Raw genomic sequence first — 26,029 nt, forward strand, 5'->3', positions numbered from 1 at the left:
GGAAAACTTAAAGATCACCAAATTTATAAGTTTAATTTATAACATTTTCTTAAATACTTGGAAAAAGTGAAGTGTTTAAAAAGAAAACCAACTATGCTAAATTTTAAAATTCGCTTTTAGAGGGGCACCTGGGTGGCTCAGTCAGTTAAGTGTCCAACTTTGGCCCAGGTCATGATCTCGCGGTTCGTGGGTTTTAGCCCTGTGTCCGGCTCTGTACTGACAGCTCAGAGACTGGAGCCTGCTTTGGATTCTGTGTCTCCCTCTCTCTCTGTTCCTCCCTGGCTTGCACTCTGTCTCTCTTTCTCTCTCTCAAAAAAAAAAAAAAAAAAAGATTAAAAAAATTAAAATAAAATAAAATTCACTTTTAGGGAATTCCACTTGTTAGAATAATTGGTACTAGATTCGACCTCCCACTGTAAACAAATAGAAAGCTGGACAAAATACAAGAAACACCTGTTTTTAGACACTGGAGAACAGGCAGCATAGAACTATGATCCAAAAAGAAAAGGAAAACAAAGTAAGCGAGTCCTAAAATACTGTTTGTTTGTGTGTTTGTTTGTTTGTTTTTGGCATAGAGATATTTACTTGACCACAGCACAGGGAGGAGGAATCCAGGGAGAACACAGTGGTTGTACTGAATTAAAAGGGTGGAGGTTAGAGTTCAGGAAGGCTGAGTGGGCTGGAATTCACAGGGCAGAGTTCTAGATAAGAGGAAGCTATGTGTGCACAAAGAGTTCCAGAAATCTGCATAGGTGATCCCTTGAGGTGTTTGCTTTTTAGTAATCTGCACATACCTAGGATTAATTGCTATATACTATTTATCTAATGTTGCATAACAGGTCACTGCAAACCTCAGTGGCTTACAGTGTTCATTTATTTCTCATAGCGCCTGTGGGTCAGAGATTCAAGAGCAGCTTGGTTTGGTGGTTTGAGTTCATGCTCTCTCAAGAGGCTGCAGTTAGATGTGGCTGGGAATATAGTTATTCAAAAGCCTGACAGGAGCTGAAGGATCCATTTCCAAGGGGACTCACCTACATGGCTGGCAAGTTGTATTGGCAGTTGGCTACAGCCCTCAGCCCTCCAGTGAGCCATATGTATATCTTCACTTCAGTATAGTAGCCAGCTTACCCTACAATGAGCAATCCAAGAAACGTGGGCAAAAAGTATAATGCTACCTATGATCTAGCCTTAGAAGACACATACACCATCACTTATGTCATATTCTACTGGCCGCAAAAGCCACTCTGTGTGAGTACCAGGAGAAGAGCATTAAGAATCTTGGGGTTGAGAACTACGATCCACCTTTTGGCTCGAATACTTTTAGTACGACCACACAAACCCCCAATTCAAAACATACTCATTCCTTCCCAAGGCCTCCAACACTCATACGATTAAAACAGTTCAAATTCTAGCATTTTTTTAATCTAAATCAGGCCCAGCTATAGATAAGGTTCCTTGAGTACATATCAAATCAGAATCCTCAAATACAATTTCTCTTAATATGAAGGCTCTGAAGGACCGTGACACAAAGGGACAAATCTGCTTTTCACACACCTTGAAATGTTGAAACACACATAGGACAAGTGCTATATACTCTTTATTCAAACTGGGGGGGGGGGGGGAATAGATATAACTACAAGTTACTCTTACACAGCAGTTCTGAATCCAGCCAGGTATACGTTGTTGTTCCTTTATTAGCATTCAGTCCTCCCAGTATCTGGAAATAATTACTATAGCTCTAGAGTCCACTTTTGGGTGTCAATTTTGCCCTCCAAGTGAAACTTCCTCTTCTGTAAAAGTTACCTATTTATAATGCAGTAGTTTTCTTAGCCCAATTCCTGCCTTTGAAAGTCTGGCAGTACAGGGGTGCCTAGGCGGCTCAGTCAGTTGAGTGCCACACTTCAGCTCAGGTCATGATCTTGCAGTCCATGAGTTCGAGCCCTGTGTCAGGCTCTGTGCAGGCAGCTCAGAGCCTGGAGCCTCTTTGGATTCTGTGTCTCCCTCTCTCTCTGCCCCTCCCCAGCTCATGCTTTGTCTGTCTCTCAAAAATAAACAAACATTAAATAATAATAATAATAAATAAATACAAAATAAAAGTTTGGTAGTACAAAGGCCTCTATTTTGTACTGTATTTGACCTTTTCAAAAACTATGTGGGTTCACTCTATTAGACAAGGATACACTCAAATTTTGTGAAGACCAGATGTTTTCAACTTAGGGCTTCTACTGAAGATACCGAGGGAAAATATCCCCTAAATCCTTAGGTGTATTACTGTTTAACACAGGGGATCCCTGAGTCATGCCCTTCAAGTCCCCAGAGGGCCTTTGCCTGTCTGAATCATTCTGAGACACTGGTAGACATTTGTGCAAAAATTCTAAAAAAGGATTTCACAGTTCACACCCTAGATTTCCTTGCTAGAACATGTCCTGACCTTGCCATGATTTTCTCTTTGTCTGGAAGCCATTTCTTAATTTAAACATAATGTGCCATCTTAAGAAACTGGGGATTTTTTTTTTTTTTAAGAAAAAAATGATTTTGAACCCAGTGAGTTCTAGCTCCTTTATATCTAGCAGTTTTTCCTTTAGAATTTTACTACAAGCAGTAGAAAAGAAGCCTTCAACACTTTGCCTATAAATCTCTTTAGCTACAGTGCTCCTCTTTAGAAACATTTCTACTTTACATTTTACTGCCTACAACAAGGTTGCCAAACTTTCTGTCACTACATAACAAGTATTCCTTTCTTCCAGGTTCTAATAATACTGTCTCTTCCTTTAAACTGTCCTTGATAGCTTCCCTGAGGTAACTTCAAACATCTGCCTGCCAACAGGTCCAAAGACATTGCTACCACAAGTTTTAGGCTTTTGTTATAGAAGCAACTCATTTCTGGTACCAAAATATGTTATTTAATGCTGCACAATAAATCACCCCAAATTTTAGTGACATACAATAATAAGCATTTCCTATCTGTTATGGACTGAATATCTGCATCACCACAACCACCCCCAATCCTCAAATTCCTATGTCAAAGTACTAGTCCCAATGTGGCTGAATTTGGAGATGGGACCCGTAAGAAAGCAATTAACATTAAATTATGTCATAAGGGTGGGGCCCTGATTCAACAGGATTACTGTCCTTATAAGAAGAGACATCAGAGAGCTCCCTTCCTCTCTCTTAATTTCTCTCTCCATGTGTGCACAAAGAAGAGGTCATGTGGGCACATAGTAAAAAGATGGCTGTCTACAACCCAACAGGACAACCTTTACTAAACATCAACCCTGCTGGTACCTTGATCTTGGACCCCCAGTCTCCAGAACTGTAAGAAAATAAATGCCTACTGTTTAAGCCACTCATGTATACGGTATTTTGTTACAGCAGTCTGAGAAGACCAACATACTATTCCAGCAGTTTCTGTGGGGCAGGAATTCAGAAGTTGGACCGCTTTGGCTTGAGGGATACTATGAAGTTGCAGTCAAATATTAACTGAAGCTAAAGGTCATGTCCAAAGTGGCTCACTCACATCAGTGGCTAAGTAGATGCTGGCTAGTGATGGGAAACCTCAGTTTCTCCCTATAGGGCTTCTTGAGTGTTTTCAAGGTATGCTGTCTTGGTTCTGTCAGAATAAGTAGTATGAAATGCCTTTTATGACCTAGCCTCAGAAGTCACTCACTGTGGCTGCCATATTCTATTACTTAGACAGGATGGCCCTGATTAATTGTGGGTGGGCATTACAAAAGGTCATGAATATCAGTAGTTGAGGATCACTGGGGGCTATGAGAATGCTGGCTACCACATTCCACCAGGCTAAATGATGAAATATTAGTCATTTGTAATCTAGTCAATTTGTAATCTCTTTGTCAGAGATTATACAAAGCTGGAGAGCAGCCAAAGAGGAGAGAGAGGAGAGATCTAACTAAATAGCAAGGGCATGCAGGAGAAGCCACAGAAGGATCATGCTATAATAGAACTATATGACTGACAGCTCTAGAGTAAAGCCTACTCTAGACCTCCCTTAGTCAAACTCAAAATGAAGCCTCAAATGCATTTGCAAATTACTTCCTACCCGTTAAAGCAAAGTTCAACACTCTTTAAATGAAGACAACATAATCCAGACAGTCAACAAGGTAACACTCACTAAGTTTGACCTTCAAAAAATATTACTAAACATGCAAAGAAGCAGGAAAATATGACCCACAACACAACTAAAAGACATTCACTAGAAGCACATCCAGAAATGACAGCAACAGAATTAGCAGACATTTTTTAAAGACCTATTAAAAATAGGCTCAAAGATTATAGGAAAACAAAAACATAATAAGTTGAAGACCTAAGAAAGAACTAAATGACACTTCTAGAGCTGGAAAATACAATTCTTAAAATAAAAATTTCATTGGATATTTAAATCTTTCATATATTTTCTTCTGCAAAAAGTATTCTAGGAAAATGGATATGGTGCTACCTCAGAAAATTAAATACAGAATTACCATATGACCCAGCAATTACACTTCTGGGTACACATCCAAAAGAACTAAGAACGGGGACTTGAACAGATATTTTTACAGCCATGTTCATAGCAGTATTATTCACAATAGACAAACGATAGAAATAACCCATGTCCATTGGCAGATGAATGGGTAAATAAAATGTGGTATATATACATATAATATTATTCAGTCTTTAAAGGAAGGAAGTTCTAACACACGTACAACATAGATGAATCTTGAAGATCTTCAGCTAAGTGATATGTGCCAGTCACAACTTGGCAAATATTTTATGATTCCACTTATCTGAGATACCTGGAGTAGTCAAATTCATAGAGACAGAAAGTGGGATGGTGGTTGCCAATGGCTGGTGGAGAGGAGAATGGCAAGTTACTGTTTAATGGGTATACAGTTTCAGTTTGGGAAGATAAAAAAGTTCTGAAGATAAATGATGGTAATGGTTGTAAAACAATATGAATGTGCTCAATACCATTGAACCGTACACTTAAAGGTAGTTAAAATGGTAAATTTTGTTACGTATACCTTATAACAACTAAAATTAAAAAGTTTTTTAAGTGTTCTACTTTTTAGATAGGCCTACTTATTAAGAAATTTTTTTATATGAACTATTTTTTTCTTAAAAAAAGAGTGGCCTTTGCAAAATCTGAGATAAGTATACTTTACCTTTGTCTTTTTCTTTGTTCTTGGACTTGTGGATATCCCGATATCTTCATACTATTCTCTGGAGTAGTACCATCAATTCCTCCCCTTAACATACCCCTCCAATTACTCATAGATTTTGTAAAACTAATTTACACTAATACATAAAAAGTTTCCATAATTTTTTAGTTCATTAATTCAAAGTAATGCTGTTAGAATTTCAAATAGTATAAATCTATAACTGCTTAAATCACTTAACTGCAATTCTCCCTTCCACATGTAAAACTAGTTTTGTTTTTTCCTTCAAAACAGATTTATCTCTTACCATTTACTGCATGCCTCATGTATCAAGTCCTATACCAGCAGTTTTCTCATGGATAAAGCAAGTCACACAACCAGACAGAAATTTCCAGGAGAGACACCAACATCTGGATAACTATTACATACTAAACATTTTCATTATTTCATTTAATTGTTAGAATATCATTGTGAATTAGGTTTTACTATTACCCCATTGTTAAAGTACAACAAAAAGTTACAAATTGTTAAGTAACTTGCCCATGGTATTATTCTTTCCATTTTTATATTTGTGGAGATTAAATCTTAAAGATACTAAAAAGTTCATACATCTTTTTATGAACTGAAGTCATAATATAAAATAAGACCTACATTCAAGGTCCAATCTCTTCATTTATACCACAGAATCCTGTATTATATAATACAATCCTGTTTCTGTGCCACATGCAATCTACACAAATTTGGGTTGCTGATTTTATTTAAAAAGCTTTGCTGTACAAGGCCAATATCTCTGATGAACCCAGATGCAAAAATTCTCAACAATATACTAGCAAACTGAATCCAACAATACATTAAAAAAAAAAATTATTCACCACAATCAAGTGAGATTTATTCCTGGGTTGCAAGCGTTATTCAATATGTACAAACCAATCAATGTGATACGTTCTAGCCACAGCAATCACACAACAAAAAGATATAAAAGGTATCCCAAATTTGTAAGGAAGAAGTATAATTTTCACTATTTGCAGATAACATACTATATACAGAATACCTAAAGATTCCACCAAAAAACTGCTAGAACTGATAAATGGCTTCACTAAAGTCACAGGATACAAAATAAATGTATAGAAATACTTGCCATTCCTATATATCAACAATGAAGCAGGGGAAAGAGAAATTAAGAAAATAATCTCATTTATAATTGCACCCAAAATAATATATACCTAGGAATAAACCTAACCAAAGAGGTGAAAGATCTATACTTTGAAAACTATAAAACACTGATGACAGAAATTTTTAAAAAAAGACAGAAAAACATTCCATGCTTATAGATTGGAAGAACAAACATTGTTAAAATGTCTATACTACCCAAAGCAATCTATACATTTAATCGAAATTCTATCAAAATATCAACAGCATATTTCACAGAACTAACCCTAAAATTTGTATGGAAACACAAAAGACCCCAAATAGTCAAAGCAATCTTGAATAAGAAAAGCAGAACTGGAGACATCACAATTCTGGACTTTAAGTTATATTACAAATCTATAGTGATCAAAGCAATATGGTACTGGCATAAAAATAGACACAAAAATAAATGGAATGGAACAGAAAACCCAGAAATGAACCCACAATAATATGGTCAATTAATCTTCGACAGAGCAGGAAAGAACTTCCAATAGGAAAAAGACAGTCTCTTCAACAAATGGTGTTGGGAAAACTGGACGGCTACCTGCAAGAGAATGAAACTGGACTACTTTGTTACACCATACACAAAAACAAATTCAAAATGGATTAAAGACCTAAATGTGAGACAGGAAACCATCAAAATCCTAGGAAAGAAGACAGGCAGTAATTTCTCTATTATTGACGGAACATTTTTTCTAGATAGGTTCCCTGAGGCAAGGGAAACAAAAGCAAAAGTAAACTATTGGGATTACATCAAAATAAAAACCTTCTGCACAGCAAAGGAAACAATCAATAAAACAAAAAGGCAACCTAAAGAATAGGAAAATATGTTTGCAAATTACATATCCAAAAAAGGGTTAGTATCCAAAATATATAAAGAACTGATACAACTCAACACCCAAAAAATACGTAATCCAATTAAAAAATGGGCAGGAGAAATGAACAGACATTTCTCCAAAACACACATACAGATGGTCAACAGACACATGAAAAGATGTGCATCACCACTTATCATCAAGGAAATGCAAATCAAAACTACAATGAGGTATCACCTCACATCTCTGAGAATAGCTAAAATCAACAACATAACAACAGGTGTTGGTAAGGATGTGGATGTTGGTACAGCCACTGTGGAAAACAGTAGTGAGTTTCCTCAAAGAGTTAAAAATAGAATTACCTTATGATCCAGAAATCTCACTCCTGGGTATTTACCCAAAGAATACAAATACACTAATTCAAAGGGATACATGCACCCCTAGGTTTATAGCAGCATTATTTACAATATCCAAGGCATGCAGACAACCTAAGTGTCCATTGATGGATTGATGAATGGATAAAGAGGTGTATACACTTCTGTATATACCATATACAATGGGATATTACTCATCCATAAAAAAGAATGAAATCTCGGCATTTACAACAACATGGATGATGCTAGAGTAATGCTAAGTGAAAAAAGTCTGTTAGAGAAAGACAAATACCATATGATTTCATTCATATGGAATTTAAGAAACAAAACAAAAAAAAAATAAGCAAAGTGGAAAAAAGAAAGAGACAAACCAAGAAACAGACTCTTAACTATAGAGAACAAACTGATGGTTTTCAGAGGGGAATGGGTGAAATAGGTGATAGGGATTAAGGAGTATCATGATGAGTACTGGGTGATTAAAATAAACACTTAAAATAAAATGAATAAATAAAAGTTTTTAACCAAAAAAAAAGCTTTGCTGTATGAATCTATAAAACATGACCATCTGAAACACTTCCCATCCTTCATGTAAGATACTGGCCAATTAAATCTGGTGAGCTAAACTTACAGAATAAGGTTTCATCAGGGGTATCTGGGTGGGTGGCTCAGTCAGTTAAGCATCCTACCCTCGATTTCTGTTCAGGTCATGATCTCACAGTTCAATTCGTGAGAACAAGCACCATGCTGAACTCTGCACTGACATGAGGAGACTGCTTGGGATTCTCTTTCTCCCTCTCTTTTTTACCCCTCCCCCTGCTCATGTGAGCATGACCCCAGCACCTGCACACGCTCTCTCTCTCTCAAAATAAATGAATAAACTTAAAAATATATATATTTCATCAGTTCCATCCAATCTTAGGAATTGAATATACCCACTAAAACAGTGATTTTCAAAATGTGGTACCTAGACCAGTAGAAAAAGCATCACCTGGGAATTTGTAAAAAGCCCTGCCCCAAACCCTCTAAATCAGAAACTCTGAGAACAGGACTCAGAAATCTGTTTAACAAGCCCTTTTGGTGATTTTAATGCATGTTAAAGTTTGAGAACCTCCTCTCTAAAAGAGTGACTGAGTCAAAGGAAGGACCTCCTTATAAGTTTTTAGGCTCTCTACCTTGGGTAGTGAAGTTCAATTGTTTTATTTACTTATTTATTGTTTAATTTACATGAAGTTCAATTGTTTTAGATAACAAGGTATTCTCTTCACTTCGGGAAAGCGAAGCAGAGCAGATGCATTCTACTTATCTCTGAATACTTAATTTTAATTAAAATAACTTTTAAAATATGAAATCAAGATTTATCGCCAATAAAACGTTAACAAACTAACTGCTTCAACTTTATACGTTTGTGCTGATGTTAACCATATTTTCATCAATAAGGTTAATTCTTAAAATTAGTGTAATTTGTAAGGCTTTATCTTCCACTGAAAACCAGACACAAATATTTTTCCCAAGAGTTAATTCTATTTAATTCATTTGAAATTATTCATCTTTCACACAATTTTAACAAAGTTTGTTGAGGAAAATGGTAATGATTTATTAAATTACCTGTATATATAACTTTTCGATCCCGGTACTCAAAAAGAGACCTCTTCCTGTGCTTGTGTGTTTTTTCCCGAAATCTTACTGTTATTGCTACATTTGGATTGCCAGCACTATGATTGAGCTCAGGGAAAGATTTGGTTTCCACAAGGTTTCCAAACTTTTTGTTGACAAAATGGTGGACAGCTTTTCTGTGGTCTTTGTTTGTATCAGGTTTAAAAGTAAATTTGGAATTTTCTTTTTTTGCATCCAAATATTTAAAAAAGTCAAATGCTTCTTCTTCAGATACCAAGTGACAGAGTTCCTTATACTCAAGATTTGGTTTTACAACAATCTCACTGTTTTTACCTACAGTTATTAAAAAAGGAAATTTCTGCCTAATAGCACTGTGCAGAATAGCCCTCTGGTTTTTGTCAAGGATTCTGCCTAATGAGAATTCAGGAGATGATCCAATTAGCTCAGTTTTAGAATTCCACTTCTCTTTTATATCACAGGCAAAGTGATTCAGTAGTTCGTTAGTTTTTTCATCTAACAAGGTACCTAAAACATCAACTGTTTCTTCTTCGCCTTTGGAAGTTCCATCACTGATAGTATCTTCCCTTTCTGAAGCAGATTGATAATAATGATCAGCACCAGAGCACCCAGCAAAAATACTAACTTCTTGGTTGCTTCCCTCTTCAAAGGATAAATTCTGAAGATCAAGTTTTGTCTTTTTGGCAAAGTTATTTGGGTCAGGTAGTACTTTACTAATCAGTTTACTTGGTGCCTTATTAACTAATTGTCCCTGTTCATCAATCTCTATAACAACAAAATCACTTGGTGAGCTTTTTATAGTGCCACAAAATCCAACATGATCAGTAACAAAACACAAAGAACTAAACCGGATTCTAAAATCTGTATCCTCTTCCATTCTTAAATAACAATGCCTACAAAAGAAACAAAGAGGTAGTCAGTTACCCAAAAGAAAAGCTATAGATAACAAGAAAAAAATAAATTTTCAGGATTTATTTTTCTTTCTCCCTTTCAATCCTGGTCCCCTTAAAATACAAATTATTTCTATAAATCATGGGCATTTTGACTCTCCTATACCAAGATAAGCTAATAGGCAATCTTTTTCTCATGAAACTGATGATTTGCAACTTTACTTTCACCCATTCCAAGCTTCCACCTATTATCCAGAATTAAAATGGGTCCGTTTCAAGTCTGCTTTAAAAATACCATGTGTAGGCCCACAAAGAAGGGACCAGAACACAGACTTAAACAATGATTTGTCCAAACCCCAACCCTGAAAATTTCTAACTAATTCCAGAGAATTTGTGGCTAGATTTGTATATATTAGGGGTTAGAGATGAGAGAAGGGACTAGAAGACAGGAGGAAATAGTCCAAATTGATAAATGAAACTTGCAATGTGATTATGCTTCAAAATAGGCTTAAATTAATCCAGAATCTTAAACCTTCTTGAAAGCCCAGTTACAAACTTTTACAGACACAAGTTTTTAAGGTTGATGCACAGAAAAATTCCAACCATACAACTGGCATCAGAGAGAAAAAAACCCTTACAGATTTTCTTGAAGCAGTAGATAAGAGAATCCTCTGAAGAAGCCTTTACTCACCCTTCACATAACCCATGGCTACCATATCAGATAGCGCTATAAGAAAGATAAAATGCCCATGGGCCCCATACTACTCAGTTCTGTGTTAACTACAATCTCTAGGTAATTTGTCATCATCTGAACCTTCACCCCATTTCTACAATGTATTCTACCAATCTGAACCAATTTAGCAAACCCCCACCCCCCTATTATGCCATGTAGAAATCACAGCAAAGTCTCTATATCTTAATTTCTTAGACTAAATGAGGATATATGTATTTTCCTTCTTTCCGTGATTTCCTGCACAGTCTCCTCAGTTTCTTGCCATAACTGAAACCTGGCTATTTCCTCAGGCTTCTTCTCTAGTCTTCTCAAGTGAGGACTCTTTCCTTTGACACCCACCTAACTTGGGACCTGGAGATAGTAAATATTTTCTATTTGCCACAGCTCCAAACCATTTATCCCTCCTCTACCTCCCCAAATCCCAGCTCTTTTGAAGCTCATGCCATCGGGCTCTACCATCTGCTATCATCTTCTCTTTGATCCCCAGATGACTCTTCTTCATTCACTGATGCCTTTAGTGTCTCCCTCAATGTCTACCCAGCATGACTTTCACGTCCATCTACATGCATCATCTATTTAACACCACAGTCCTTGATCTCCACCTCAATCCACTTCCACGTCATATTGGTCATAACCTTGACTTTCTCATCACAAAAAATTACATCAGCTTTAAGCATCTGGCTCTCTGATTACTGTCAAGAGATGACAGTACATGATGGCTGTCCTTTGATCACGCAGTAAGTACTTCCACCTCAGAAATTCTTATACATTGTGAAGGCCTCTCATCTGCTTCTACTACTAGTCTACCATAGTCCATTCTCCACATAGCCAGAATGATGATTTAAAAGGTAAATTAAGGGGCGCCTGGGTGGCTCAGTCTGTTAAGCGGCCGACTTCAGCTCACGTCACGATCTCGCGGTCTGTGAGTTCGAGCCCCTCGTTGTGCTCTGTGCCAAGAGCTGAGAGCCTGTGGAGCCTGTTTCAGATTCTCTGTCTCCCTCTCTCTCTGCCACTCCCCTGCTCATGCTCTGTCTCTGTCAAAAATAAATAAATATTAAAAAAAAATAATAAAAATAAAAGGTAAATTAAGTCATATCACAATTCTCTTTAAAACCTCTGATCACATTTATAATGAAATCCAAACTACTTACCCTGGCTTCCAAAGACTTCTAAGATTCTGGCCTCTGTTTATTCTCCAAACTTATCTTGTACCCTTTCCCCAACCCACTATACTCCCAACCACACCGGCTTTCTTCAGTTCCTTTGCGTTAACTGTTCCTGCTGATTAAATTAGTCCTTCCCCAATGACATCCTCAGAGAGGTCTTCCCTGACTAATAAGGTAAAGGAACGAGCAAGGCACTCTTTCACCAAACTCTATTCAATTTTCTGCACAGTATTTCTATCTAATAATTTTCCCTATTATTTACGGTAGATCTCTCACAACTACAATGTTAGCTCTATGGGAGCAAGAACCGTGTCTGCCTAATTGACTAATTATCTCACATTCAGAACAGCGTCAAGCATATAGTAAGCATGCAACCAATACTGACTGTTGAATAAATGAAACTAGTACAAAATAAGAGCTGTAAGAGTGAAGAGGAAGAAAAAAGAGATCACTCCGGCCTATGAGAATCAGAAAAGGTGTAATGTGAGAAGTGGCCATCTAAGTCTTCAAAATTATTCAAGAGACAGAAATAAGGTAAAAACGTAGAAGTAACATACAAACAAAATATGCAATGTGCCAGGGAAAATTGAACAGCCCAGATACAGGAGTAATGTCTTACAGTACAGTTCTAGAAAATACACTTTGGATTAGAGCCAAACTGCCAGTGAATGCCCTGCCAAGGACTTAGGATCTATTGAGTGGTCAATAGATGGCTACTGCAGGTGTTTGAGTAGAAAAATGGCACAATCCAAAAAGCTGTTTTAATAAGATGAATAACGGCACTGAGCAGGATGAATGTGATGAAGAATTCCAAGAGTTTGAAAGCAATGTGATCAAGAGCACTGTTTTAGGATTGGCCTTGTAAAGAATAAAGATCTACTCTCTCCCAGTAAAAGCAAGATGTGACGACATTCTAAACTACTAGGATAGGTAGAACTGAAAAGAACGTAATGATCAGGGAATTACAACAATCATCTTATAAAAGAATGTAGCTGAGCTGGAGGGGGCCAAGGAGCCCACGTGGAGTTAAACACAAATGTGCAGTGTTCCTAAACAGATTTCTTGATGAGGGTACAGGGTGGAGAGGGGAGTGAGTAGTTTGGCCAACCCAAGACAGGGTAATTGTTGGTTGAGGGGAGATTCTAGGGAGATATTAGAAATGCAGCAGGGAGTGCTTTTTCCCCTCACGCTCTTTCTTCCAATGCCAACGCTCAGCCGAACTCACTCTTACTTGCTTTCTGTCACCAATTTGCAGAACTAGTCTCCGGCGGGGTTGCCTTCTAGCTAATCCGAAAGAACCCCCCAGACACAGCCAATGGCTCCACTTCTCCCTCCACTTCCCCCGCCTGCCCCAACGCACGATACTAGCCCATGTCGCCCTCCGCCTGCGGGCAAACAGTCGAGGGTCCCATTACTAATCACGTCATTGCCCCCCACAGAAACGCCAAAACTCGCAAGATTGACCCGGTCTACCTCACGTCCACGTTACGGAATTCCTGGGCACAAAACTGTGCGCATGTCCGGAAGCGCTAAAATACTTAGCCTCCGACAGCGGAGTAATTAAAGGGGCAGGCTGCCACTTAAAGCAGAGCCTTACTCAAGACCCGGAATTTCTCTGCGGAGACGCCGGGACTTGCAAAGAGGAGGGGCGGGGTTTGGACGTGGGCGGGGTCTCGGGCTGGAACTAACAGGTGGGACCCTCCCCGCTCCGCTGCTGTTCCAAGCTCGGGTTGCCTCGCAGCCGGCTCTGCTGGGCGGTGCCCCGGCCGCCCAGGCGCCCCAGCCTCCCTGGCGCCCCGCTACTGGGCAGGTAAGGGATTCCCGCCGTGCGCGCCTTCTTCACAGGTCGTCCAAGATCTGTGCTCCGGCCTCCATCCCTCTGCCGCAAGGTTGTTGAGGGACGGTTTCGGAAGGAAAATAGCAAAGTGAGAAAAGTCAGAGAGGAAGTAGTTTGTGTGCGCACAGCTTGCTCCAGGCTAAAAACTTGGGTGGGTTCCCGAGGATCAAAAAGTGAATAGGACCTGGGGAGGAGCCCGGGGCGTGGAGAGGCGTCACCAAGTTCATTGTGTGGCTGTGTCAGACCTCGCGTCCTGTTTCTCAACACCCAGGCGTTGTGTTGCGGGAACCAATTTACGAAATGAATCTCTTTTCCCGAGAACCAGGAAGTAAGGCCAGCCCCGGGCAGAGATGCTCGTGGCATGGAAAGCATTCTGGGCCTCCACAAGATTCTAATTAACTTGTCACTCTGGCTTCCAAGTTTCCAGGAAATTAGAAAGTGAAGAGGGCTGTCAGGATCAGGTAAGTACATAATCAGATGGGAAAAGTATACCTGACAGCCTGGAGCAAGAGAGATAACAAAGGGATAAAAAGCAGACCCTGAGAAAGCGAGAAAATGCCATTTAAAATGGAAACAGCTGTATTTGTGCTTGAAAAACTTACTGCCCAAGGAGCCCTAAGAGTGGAGAATATTAAAGCCAGCCTTTCCCCTTTCTAAGGGTAATCCTTGAAGAGATGGGTCAGAAAGTTCATTATCTCTTTTATTCTCTCAAGCTGAGCACTCATTTGAAGTTTGCTTTCAGCGTGTCCAATCCAAGCTCCTGATCCTGCGCGCCAAACTTGCACCTTACAGTCTTCTCCATCCTAGTAAATGTCGGGAAACGTTCAGGCCAAAAATCTTGGTGCAATCTCCTTGCCCTTCATATCAGCACATAGGATTCTATTTGCTCTACTTCAGAAAATATACAGCATCCTACGACTTTGCACCTTTTCTGCTACCACCCAAGCCACCAGCACCTCCCACCTGGATTGTTGGTGTACTACTAATTGGTCACTCCCTGCCTCTCCACTCTTACTCCAATAGCCTTTATTCTCAGCAGCAGCCCCAGTGTCCTGTCATGTCTTACGTGAATATAGAGTATATGTCTCCATTCTCAAAGCCTCCACTGTCTTCTCACTCAGAGGATAAACAAAATCAATACAAAGGCTATAGGCTCTAGCCTACCTCTCTCATCTAATCTGCTACTTTCCTGCTCCTTCCTCTCCAGACTTAGCATCTCCTTGCTGTTCTCAGTGGGCCCACTCCAGACCTTTACATTTAGTATTCCTTTTGTCTCCAAGCTTCTCCCACAGATATCCCAATGTCTGACTTTCCCATTTCTTCAGACCTTTAATCACATGGCACTTTTTTACTGAGGCCTACTCTGACTACCCTCTTTAAAAATGAAACCCCTTCTCTATTTTTGTCCGCACTATGTAGCATAGTATAGAGTTTATTTGCTTATTGCCTATCTTCCTCTGTTAAAAATATAAGCTCCATGAGTTCAATTATTTTTTTCATATTTTCCCAATGTTTTATCTCTAGGAACTTAGATCAGTGTCCAGCACAAAGTAGACTTCAGTCTACTTTATTTATTTTAGCATTCTGAAATATCCAATATTTCAGCCTGCTTGGGATTCTCTCTCTCTCCCTCTCTTCTCTGCCTCAAAATAAATAAATAAACTTGAAAAAACTAAATTAAATTTTTAAAATCAGTCTTTCATCCAACACAACTATTTTGAGTAGCTGCTAAAGCTCAATTTGGTTGGGTCCCTGCTTAGGAAAGCACACCATCTAGAAGAGAAGGCAGACACATTAAACAATAAAATATGATAATTGTTATGCTGGAAGAGTGACTGGTGACAGTTTGGAGCAAAGGAGATGATTATCAGGGGAAGCCAATAGTGCCTTTTGCATTGAGCTTGAAGAAATCCTAGGCATTTACCTGGTTGTCCTCAAGGTGATTGGGCAGCTATTTTACTGAGCCCTAAATGAATTCACCTTCTGCTTCACCAAAAAATAACGTTGTGTGAGAATTCTCCCTCTCCCTTCAAATATGTCTGTATCCAAACCTCTGCTTCCTCTTTTCAAGATTTGGAAGAATCTTCCTTCTATTCAAGGCTACATCTTCACCTATACTCTATTCACTATCCCTTTTTGTATCTTCAACCAGGCTTAACTCTAAAAGCAAATCTTAAACCAGCAGTTTCCAGGATGTTGTTGGTGTCCCCAAGCCTCTTTCAAGAGGTTTGTAGGGTCAAAATCACTTATGAGTAAAAGATTGATTCAGAATGCAATGAACTTTAATGAAACAAAGTTCATTGATATGGTTTGGGAAATTATCTTTTATCAAGGTTCACTATAGTGTCAAAGAGAAAAATCTACTACTTTGTGAAAAGGCTATTAAAATACTGTTTCCAGCTATGTGTCTGTGTGAAGTTGGATTTTCTTCATATATGTCAACCAAATCAATATATTGCAGCAGATTACATGGAAAAGCAGATATGAGAATCCAGCTGTCTTCTATTAAGTTGAACATTAAAGACATTTACAAAACTGTAAAATAATATCACACTTTTATTTATTTTGGAAAATGTATTTTTATCAAAATATGTATGCTACCATGTAATATATTCATTATTTTTAATCAGTTAATGAATAAGTAATCTTTAAAGTTCTCAATGTCAGTTTCTAAGAAGGTAAATATTGATAGATCTAACCAACATAAACAAAAACTCTTTGGAGTCCACAGAAATTTTTAAGAGTGTAAAGGGTACCAAGACCAAATTTAAGAACTGATGCCTTCTGTCTCTCTCTGTGTCTCCTTCCCTTCAAACCCAGATTTCTTGGAAAATGCACTTTTATCATTCACTCACTGCTCTATAAAAACTGTTCTTAAGTCATCCAGTTTCCAAATCTAACACACCCATCAGTATTTATCAGACCTCTCTGGGTCTTTTATACCAACCTATCCCCTATTCTAGAAATCTCTGATATGCTATTGTCTTAGTTTTTTTTCTTACCTCCATGGCTAATCAATACTTTTTAAAGGTTCTTCTTTCTCTTCATTTCTTCATATTCTATGTGTTCCTAGTAGGCGACCTCATATTTACTTGTTTCTTCAACCAACAATTTACTTGTGAACATTTGAGAATGCTCATACACTGAGCATTCTTTACTTAAACCTCTCTCCTAAGCTCCAGACCATATATCTAGCTACTTAGTGCCAAATCCCCTAGATGGTGCCAGAGGTAGATATTTCACATTTAACATGACCATGAACACTTCATTTCCTCTATCATCTTACTGCCCAAGCCAAAAAATCAGGACTCAACTTCTGGATTTCCCTCACTCTCCTCTCCCTCTAATATCTGATGTGTCGTTAAATTATTTCGATTTGGCCTCCTAAATCTTTGAGTCTTTTTTTCCCTCCATTCCTCAACTTTTTTCAGACTTTCATTTCTGCTGACCTAGATTATTGCAAAGTCTTCAAACTGGTCTCTTTATCTCAATATACATCCCTTCAAATTTTTTTATCCAGGAGAATCCACTTAACCAAATAAGATCTCATGACACCTTTCTTTAAAATCCTGAAATGGCTTCCTGATAACTTTTAGTAGAAAGCTTAAACTCCTTGTCTTAATATCTGAGGTGCATGATGATTTGGCCCTGCCTACCTCTCCAGCCTCTTCTCTTACTACTTAATGACATGCATCCCATGCTCCAGCCATAGCAAACTCCTTGCCTGAGCCTAATCCATGTTCTCCCTGCTATTCCTACTGCTTGGAATTTCCTTTTAGGTTTATCCTCATTCCTTTTCACTCATCCTTCTAATCTCCCACCCCACCTAAATCTGTCTTGATATATTTCCTTTAGACTGCTTTGGCTTGATGCTCCTTCACTGGGCCTCCACACCCTGCATATCCCTCTTGTAACATTTATCATTCACTCTTTGTATCCCCTGCTGGACTGAGAAACTTGAAAACAAAGATTTTTCTCCTCTCTGTAGCTCCCATCACTTAGTACAAAGCCTGACATGTTTGTTTCTAATTTTTTTTAAGGTTTATTTATTTTTGAGAGAGAGATAGAGAGACAGAGAGACAGAGCATCAGCGGGGGAGGGGCAGAAAGAGAGTGAGACACAATCTGAAGCAGGCTCCAGGTTCCAAGCTGTCAGCACAGAGCCTGACATGGGGCTCAAACTCAGGAACCCGCGAGATCATGACCTGAGCCAAAGTTGGACCCTTAACCAACTGAGCCACCCGGGCACCCTCAAAGCCTGACATGTTATTTGAACATATGAATATATGAAAGGATATGTCTTGTCTTTATAGAAAAGAGAATGACTCAAACAATGCATTGAGTTATAGAAGCAAGGACATATGGAATGAATTTTGGAGTAAGATACAGATTCATGTACAACTCTTCATTTACTACCTTTGTGAAGTAAAGATGTTAAAATTGTCTTCATCACTGTAAGGGTTAGGTGAAATATATGAATTACTTAGCATGGTACTAGACAACAAATTCATTCATTTCTAACATTTATCTGCAATATATACCACGTGCTAGTCACTAGTTTTATATTAGTGAATGAAAGAGCATAGTCCCTGAACTCATGGAGCTTATAATCTGATGGGGGAGGCAGGTACTAAACAAATAAATACATGATTACAGTTACATTGTGCAGTGATCAAAGACAATTAGGTTGAAGGCAGATAGACCTACTTAGATGCCATGGTCAAAGAAGGCCAAAGAGAAGAGAATATAAATATAGAGGCCTAGGATCAGGGAGACATTTGCTTCTTACTCTTTTATAGCTTCTGAATTTTGTACCACGTGAATATATTTTTTACTCCAAAATTTAATTATAGTACATCTTAATGTTAAAAATATAAGAGGATGGGGCGCCTGGGTGACTCATTCGGTTGGGCCTCCAACTTCGGCTTAGGTCATGATCTCGCAGTACGTGGGTTCGAGCCCCACGTCGGGCTCTGTGCTGACAGCATGGAGCCTGGAACCTGCTTCAGATTCTGTGTCTCCCTGTCTCTCTGCTCCTCCCCTGCTCATGCTCTGTCTCTCTCTCTCAAAAATAAGTAAACATTAAAAATTTTTAAAAATATATATATATGAGGGGAAGCAGGAAAATAATTGACAGAAGAATATCTAAATCTCTCTGTCTTGATGAATTAGAAGGAAAGGTTGCTACTTGCTAAAAATGAGAGGCATAGAGATCAAATAAAACCACATGGAAAGAGGGTAAGTTGTGAAATAGTCACTAAGGACAATAAGCTGAGAGAAGACAAGTAATAGGATTAACAGCAGTGTTGAAGGCCCCATGGAGAAGGGGTCCCCATTAGTTTGTATTCATACCAGTCCGCTCAGTTACCAGGTTCTCTTAGGTATATTCAGCAATGCTGTTGTACCAGTAAAATTGTGAAATCTATCCCTGGCTGATGCTCTCCAGGGTGCAGTGGCAAAAGAAAAAGGGGAATAAGGAAATAAAGGTTTGCTCTAGAGTGTAAAGTGGTGAACCACAGGGTTTGGCTTAGTAGGGAATGAATTATGATCAGATAGGTCTGCTGAATTCAAATAATGTGGAGCATTTGAAAAAGAGATATTATAGAAAAAGTTGACTATTTACCGTATCTTTTAATGCTACTCAGATTATTTCAGGACATTTTTTTTTTTTTTTTTACTTCTACCAAAGAGTGGTGGTAAATGTTTCATAGTAAATAAATACTGATTGAGAAAAATATGTTAAATTAAAAAATAAATCTCTGGGGGTGCCTAGGTGGCTCACTCGGTGAAGCATCCAACTTCGGCTCAGGTCATGATCTCACGGTTTGTGAGCTCGAGCCCCACGTCAGGCTCTGTGCTGACAGCTCGGAGCCTGGAGCCGGCTTTGGACTCTGTGTCTCCTCTCTCTGCCTCTCTGCCTCTCATGCTCTGTCTCTGTCTCTCTCAAAAATAAATAAACATTATGGGGCGCCTGGGTGGCTCAGTCGGTTAAGCGGCCGACTTCGGCTCCAGTCATGATCTCGCGGTCTGTGAGTTCCAGCCCCCCGTCGGGCTCTATGCTGACAGCTCAGAGCCTGGAGCCTGTTTCGGATTCTGTGTCTCCCTCTCTCTGACCCTCCCCCGTTCATGCTCTGTCTCTCTCTGTCTCAAAAATAAATAAACGTTAAAAAAAATTAAAATAAATAAATAAACATTTAAAAAAATTAAAAATAAATAAATAAATAAATAAATAAATCTCTGTTATTTAATAGATTTGATGCCTGAATATATTCACAGGAATTTTTCTGAAAAAGTAAATTTTTTACTCCTTTGGATAAATTATACTTGGGAAATGTCAGTGTCAGAAAAAAATTCTTCCATTTTTTATTGATAATTATAGGTAGAGAAAGTAAGTAAGAACAGAGGACAATTAAACAAATAAACCACAATTTTAATTTCTTCTTAGGATATCAGTTAGTTGACTTTGGAGTGTTCCTTTATTATGGTGTAATCAGTTGCCAACATTTCATATGCTGTAGAAAAATGTGATTTATAAGCTTACAGATGTCATCACTAAAACTACTGTAAAATTTTAATGAGAATTTTCCATATTTTAGGAAGAGAAGATGAATAAACCCATAACATCTTCAACATATGTGCGCTCCCTCAATGTTGGACTAATCAGGAAGCTGTCAGATTTTATTGATCCTCAAGAAGGATGGAAGAAGTTAGCGGTAGCTATTAAAAAACCATCTGGTGATGATAGATACAATCAGTTTCACATAAGGTAACCTATAAAATTATCTTCCTTTTTAAATTCTTACATCACAATCTAGAATGATGAATAGATGTAAATACTGTCTAATGTTGTAATTCAGAAAGTAAAATTCTCTCTCTCTCTCTTTTTCCTCTGTGTGTGTGTATGATTTTTTTATTCCTTCTCCATTATGTTAGCTTGGCTAGTATTGTGATCTTGCAAATAAGTTTTTGGGTTAGAATCAAGATTCCTACTTTTACTATAGTTTTCTATTTAGCAAGCTGAGAACAGTTCCCTCTGCCTCACACTTGTCATTTCCAGATTGAACATAGGATATTATAAGCATCTCTAGTAAAATTCTAAGTGTATAAATCTCTACTCCACCTTACCAGTGTACTTTGGGAGTTCTTCAAATTGACATTTTAAAGTTGCTTATAAATGTACACATCTATAAACAGAATTCTTAGTTCTTAGGCAGGATTTTTCAACACTATCTTCAGATAATTTCATTCTTTGTCTACTTATCTCTGCTTGATTTAGTGTAAAATACACGTACAGATTTTATTTTTGAAGCTGTTACTTCAGCTCAAACCTGTATCAAAATCTGTCTTTCGAAGTAAGAGGAAAAGACATTAATTTATGATTTTCAGCATTAACCTAATAAAGATCCCAAAACTTTAACTTCTATCTTAGTCCTTCTAGGAAGTGTTTCCTCATATGAAGGATAAACACTTTAAGTTACTTGAAAGAAGTTTAAGGTTAAACCGTGAAAGGCAACTTTCAAAGATAGTTTATTGATATACTATTAAAACCTTCTGGAGAATGGTTGAGGCAGTGGGGGGGGGGGGTGCAGAGAAAAAGCTCTTCTCTACAGATTAATGGTAACAAATAATTATTGAAAAAATGATAGAAAAGTTACCAATTTACAACCACCAATGAATAATTGATTCATGCAAGACTCATCAGTGATGCTAAAACGACAAGATGAAAAGTTGTTAATGAACAAGATATGCATAAGATTCCAAAGTATTATCCACAGGTTACTTATGAATTATGAAGGGTAATGGTGCTTTTACAAAGAAAAAATCTGAAGTACACCTCCTTAACCAAGTAATCAAACTTTGGGTCACTAATAATGGTACAGACTGCATTATGTGCCCTCTGGATGTGATACAGTGGCAAGAACACGTTGTCACCTATGTAGTGTTCTTACCCAACATTTTTATTTTTTTATTTTTTTTTCCTTTTTTATTTTTTTTCAATATATGAAGTTTATTGTCAAATTGGTTTCCATACAACACCCAGTGCTCATCCCAAAAGGTGCCCTCCTCGATACCCATCACCCACCCTCCCCTCCCTCCCACCCCCCATCAACCCTCAGTTTGTTCTCAGTTTTTAAGAGTCTCTTATGCTTTGGCTCTCTTCTACTCTAACCTCTTTTTTTTTTTTTTTTTTTTCCTTCCCCTCCCCAATGGGTTTCTGTTAGTTTCTCAGGATCCACATAAGAGTGAAACCATATGGTATCTGTCTTTCTCTGTATGGCTTATTTCACTTAGCATCACACTCTCCAGTTCCATCCATGTTGCGACAAAGGGCCATATTTCATTATTTCTCATTGCCACCTAGTACTCCATTGTGTATATAAACCACAATTTCTTTATCCATTCATCAGTTGATGGACATTTAGGCTCTTTCCATAATTTGGCTATTGTTGAGAGTGCTGCTATAAACATTGGGGTACAAGTGCCCCTATGCATCAGTACTCCTGTATTCCTTGTTACCCAACATTTTTAACCTGAATTTAATCATGAGGAAGTAGTCAGACAAATCTAGACTGTGAGACATTGTACAAGGTGTCTGGCTTACACTGTAAAGCCTGTGTGCATACACATGTGCTCACATGCACACACATACAGGTAAAGGGAGAGGGCAAGAACACAAGTGTGACAAAGTGTTATCAACTGGTCAATTAGTGCTTCTAGGTGAACGGCAAATGGTTGTTCATGGTATTATTCTTTCAACTTTTATGTAGGTTTGAAATTTTTCAATGTAAAAAATTTGGAGGAAAACCAGAAAAAATTGTTACATTTTTAAGTGTTAGTTTCCAAACTAATTTTTAAAGAAATAAGAACAAAACACTGACCTGTTTTTCCTTAATTTAACTAAAATGTAATTAAGATCAAAGGAAAAATTCTCCAAGTTTATGTATAGTATTGTATTTCATTAAACAGGAAGGTTTATTGAAAATCATATGGCTGGGGGTGCCTGAAGAGCTTAACTGGTTGAGCGTCCAACTTCAGCTCAGGCTATGATCTCATGGTTAGTGAGTTAGAGCCCCGCATCGGGCTTACTGCTGTCAGCACAGAGCCTGCTTCGAATCCTCTGTCCTCTCTGTCTGCCTTTCTCTTTTTCTCTCTCTCTCAAAAATAAACATTAAAAAAAAATTTAAGGGGCGCCTGGGTGGCTCAGCTGGTTAAATGTCTGACTTCGGCTTGGGTCATGATCTCAGGGTTTGTGAGTTTAAGCCCCATGTCAGGCTCTGTGCTGACAGCTAGGAGCCTGGAGCCTCCTTCGGATTCTGTGTCTCCCTCTCTCTCTCTGCGCCTCCCCAATTCGCACTCTGTCTCTCAAAAATAAATAAACATTAAAAAAAAAAAATTTTTTTTTTAAACTCATATGGCTAGCAGAGTTATTAAATCAGGTAGGGAAGAAATATAGCTTAGTAGGTTGAAAGCAGACCCTTATGTCAAGTGAGATCTAAATTTGGATCTCAATTTAGATACAGTTTTTTGGCTGTGTGGCTATGGGCTGGTTATTTTACCTCTTTATGCTTTGCTTTCTCATTCATGATTAGTACTACATTTGTAGTATCTTTGAGAATTAAATGAGTTTATGTGGGTGCATCCCATGGCCCACTGAGCAGATACTCAGTAAGTACTCAATATATGCTAACCTATAGTATAATCACCTTCAGCATCTTTTTCCTTTCTGCCTGTCTTCCCAGTTCTCTGTAATTCTGGCTGGTTCTTCTGCTGCCCCTTTCCTTTAATATTATAGGAGATGGTATGGGCCAGACAAGGGCATGAGGGAATAATTCCTATTTTCATGTTAAGCCTATTTACATACTAATTTTGTTTCTTTGTTGCTTGCTTTTAAGGAGATTTGAAGCATTACTTCAAACTGGAAAAAGCCCCACTTGTGAATTACTGTTTGACTGGGGTACCACAAATTGCACAGTTGGTGATCTTGTGGATCTTTTGGTCCAAAATGAGTTTTTTGCCCCAGCAAGTCTTTTGCTACCAGGTAAACTTGAGCGTGAGTAGGGCATCAACGATTAGGGTGCAAAGGCAAGTGGCAGAAATGGGAACATGTCTTCTTACTTGGACTTTTTTCTCCTAGTAGATGAACTTTACATTTGAGACTCCTTTTCATTCTTTCCACCCTCCCCAACTCAAAAAGCACCCCAGACATAGGGCACTCTGGACTTGCTGGTGAGGAGAAGGAGGCCTCGTGACTGGGCCTGAGCCCACCATTCAAGTCAGGTAGTTTTGTGCCAGTAGGAAGTGTAGAAGGATGAAAATTAGTTTTGGGGTGTTTTTTGTTGGTTGGTTGGTTGGTTTTGTTTGTTTGTTTTTAGCTCTTGATTTTCTTTACCTTTAACCTCCACCCTCATGGGACTCTGTGATCATGATACCCTTACATTGTATTCTGGTGAGTTACTGTCTAGATGCCTTCCTAATAGCCTTATTTCCCTTTGATGCTATTTATACTAGCAGTTGTCACTTTTCAGTGTGCAATAGAATCCCTTGGGGTTCTTGTTAAACAGGTAGCTTCCTGGTTGTATCAGAATGCTTGACTTGGGTTAAGGTCTATGTTTTTAAACAAGCACTTCAGTGCTCTGAGGTAGGTGGCTCATAGACTTTTTGAAAACATCGCCTTACCCTCTCTAATCACCTTAACCCCAAACTCACAAATTCATACTAGGTAGCTTATCATGTGTGCTGTGAGAAAATGGAGTTGACATGTGGAAACTGAAGTGATGTCAAAGGAACCAAGTTCCTAGTTTAACTTTTGGACAAACACTTTTCCGTATTTAAGAACAACTTGTAACTTCATTTGGCAGATGCTGTTCCCCAAACTGTTAATACACTACCTGCTAAAGAAGCTGTAACAGTTCCTCAGAAAGAATTGCCTCTCTGTGGCAAAGACAGGACATTTGTGTTACCTGTGCAGGATCTTGAACAAAACTATGTGCCCCCTGACTCCTCAAGTCCAGAAAATACAAGTTTAGCAGAGAGTGATACACGTAAGTAACATGTACAGTGCTTTCCCCTGGCGGGTTTGTCATTAAGCCCATCCCTGCTTTGAAATAAATCTCTCCTTTTGTTTGTGCACACTGGCAATAGCTCTTTGGTGGGTTTTCTTTTTTTCCCTCCTGACCTATTAAGCACCATCTTCATTGTATTAGTGTGTTCTCAGTGAGTACAGTCAACAGAATATACAAACAACCATAGAAATATGAAAAAATGTATAAATATTTACATAACTTGAAAAGGTCATTTTGTAAAGAAAATAAGTGACTAGAGTTTTGGGTGGAGGACCACCAAACAGAATTCTCAAGATAAAACTTAAATTTTTAGTTTAAAAATTTAAAGCTTTACTTTAAGAGAGCTTTACTCTCTCCTATCCTGTCTAATCCAAAGTTTAAATATTTGTGTATACATGAAATAATCAAGTTGAGAAAACACTGAAGTTATTAAAACCAATATCCTTTTTATTGAAGCGCTTTTTTTTCTTATTTCATTGACATTATAGGTTTTCACAGCTTTTCATTTTATGAATTGAAGAATGTCACAAATAACTTTGATGAAAGGCCCATTTCTGTCGGTGGCAACAAGATGGGAGAGGGCGGGTTTGGAGTTGTGTATAAAGGCTGCGTGAACAACAAAACTGTAGCAGTGAAGAAGCTTGCAGCAGTAAGTTACATGTTTAGGAGTAAAAAGAATTAAAGGAAAAAGTTGCTTCCTAGGGTGCTCTATCTTAAGCTTTAAATTAGTTCTTAGGAAATACATTATTTCAGAGCATATTTTCTTTAAACATCTTCTAAGCTGGTGGTTCTGAACACTTAAAATTTTGTTGAAAGCTATGGATCCTGTCCCTACAAAAATGTAGTTATGGGCATACACATATAATTGTATATATAATTTTGGAAGAATCATAAAGTTGAGAAGCCCTGTTCTACATAGTGCTTTTATGCATAATCAGGATTAAAATGGGAAGACACTAAGAGAATTTTGTAAAAATAACTTTCTTATGTTACTGTTCTCATTTAAAAATGAAGTTTAAAAATTACACAATAAGAAAAAAGATTGAAAAAATTCTTGTCTAGATCCCTCATTCCCATTGCTACTAGAGTGTTCAGCATGTAGTTGATTTGTTATATTATAAATCTGTTATTATGTTTTAGAAATATCCATATAATATATATTTATATGATAAAAAT

At 38.0% G+C, this 26,029-nt stretch overlaps 2 protein-coding genes across 6 annotated transcripts in view; one reads left to right on the plus strand and one right to left on the minus strand.

Moving 5' to 3' along the window:
* PUS7L (pseudouridine synthase 7 like) overlaps positions 1–13,472 on the minus strand; it is a 37,545-nt gene extending 24,073 nt beyond the window's left edge. The window contains exons 1-2 of one of the 4 annotated variants that reach the window (XM_049625328.1): positions 9,139–9,184; positions 1,032–1,129 (exon numbers count right to left, since the gene is read on the minus strand). Coding sequence is in view for 1 of the 4 variants with exons in the window: in XM_049625326.1 (XP_049481283.1) it covers positions 9,139–10,042 (904 nt within the window). In the remaining 3 variants the exon portion in view is untranslated. Of the gene's footprint in view, positions 1–1,031; positions 1,130–9,138; positions 10,059–13,427 lie in introns of those variants that run through there. The other 3 variants (XM_049625326.1, XM_049625330.1, XM_049625329.1) reach the window with 3 other exon arrangements.
* Positions 13,473–13,604: 132 nt separating this feature from the next.
* Positions 13,605–26,029, plus strand: part of IRAK4 (interleukin 1 receptor associated kinase 4) — a 28,547-nt gene continuing 16,122 nt past the window's right edge. For both annotated transcript variants that reach the window (XR_007456654.1, XM_049625331.1), the window contains exons 1-5: positions 13,605–13,764; positions 20,387–20,556; positions 23,684–23,829; positions 24,650–24,832; positions 25,342–25,502. Coding sequence is in view for 1 of the 2 variants with exons in the window: in XM_049625331.1 (XP_049481288.1) it covers positions 20,396–20,556; positions 23,684–23,829; positions 24,650–24,832; positions 25,342–25,502 (651 nt within the window). In the remaining variant the exon portion in view is untranslated. The remainder of the gene's footprint in view (positions 13,765–20,386; positions 20,557–23,683; positions 23,830–24,649; positions 24,833–25,341; positions 25,503–26,029) is intronic.

The sequence above is a fragment of the Panthera uncia genome, chromosome B4 (genome assembly GCF_023721935.1).
Source record: "Panthera uncia isolate 11264 chromosome B4, Puncia_PCG_1.0, whole genome shotgun sequence".
NCBI classification, from domain to species: Eukaryota; Metazoa; Chordata; class Mammalia; order Carnivora; family Felidae; genus Panthera; species Panthera uncia.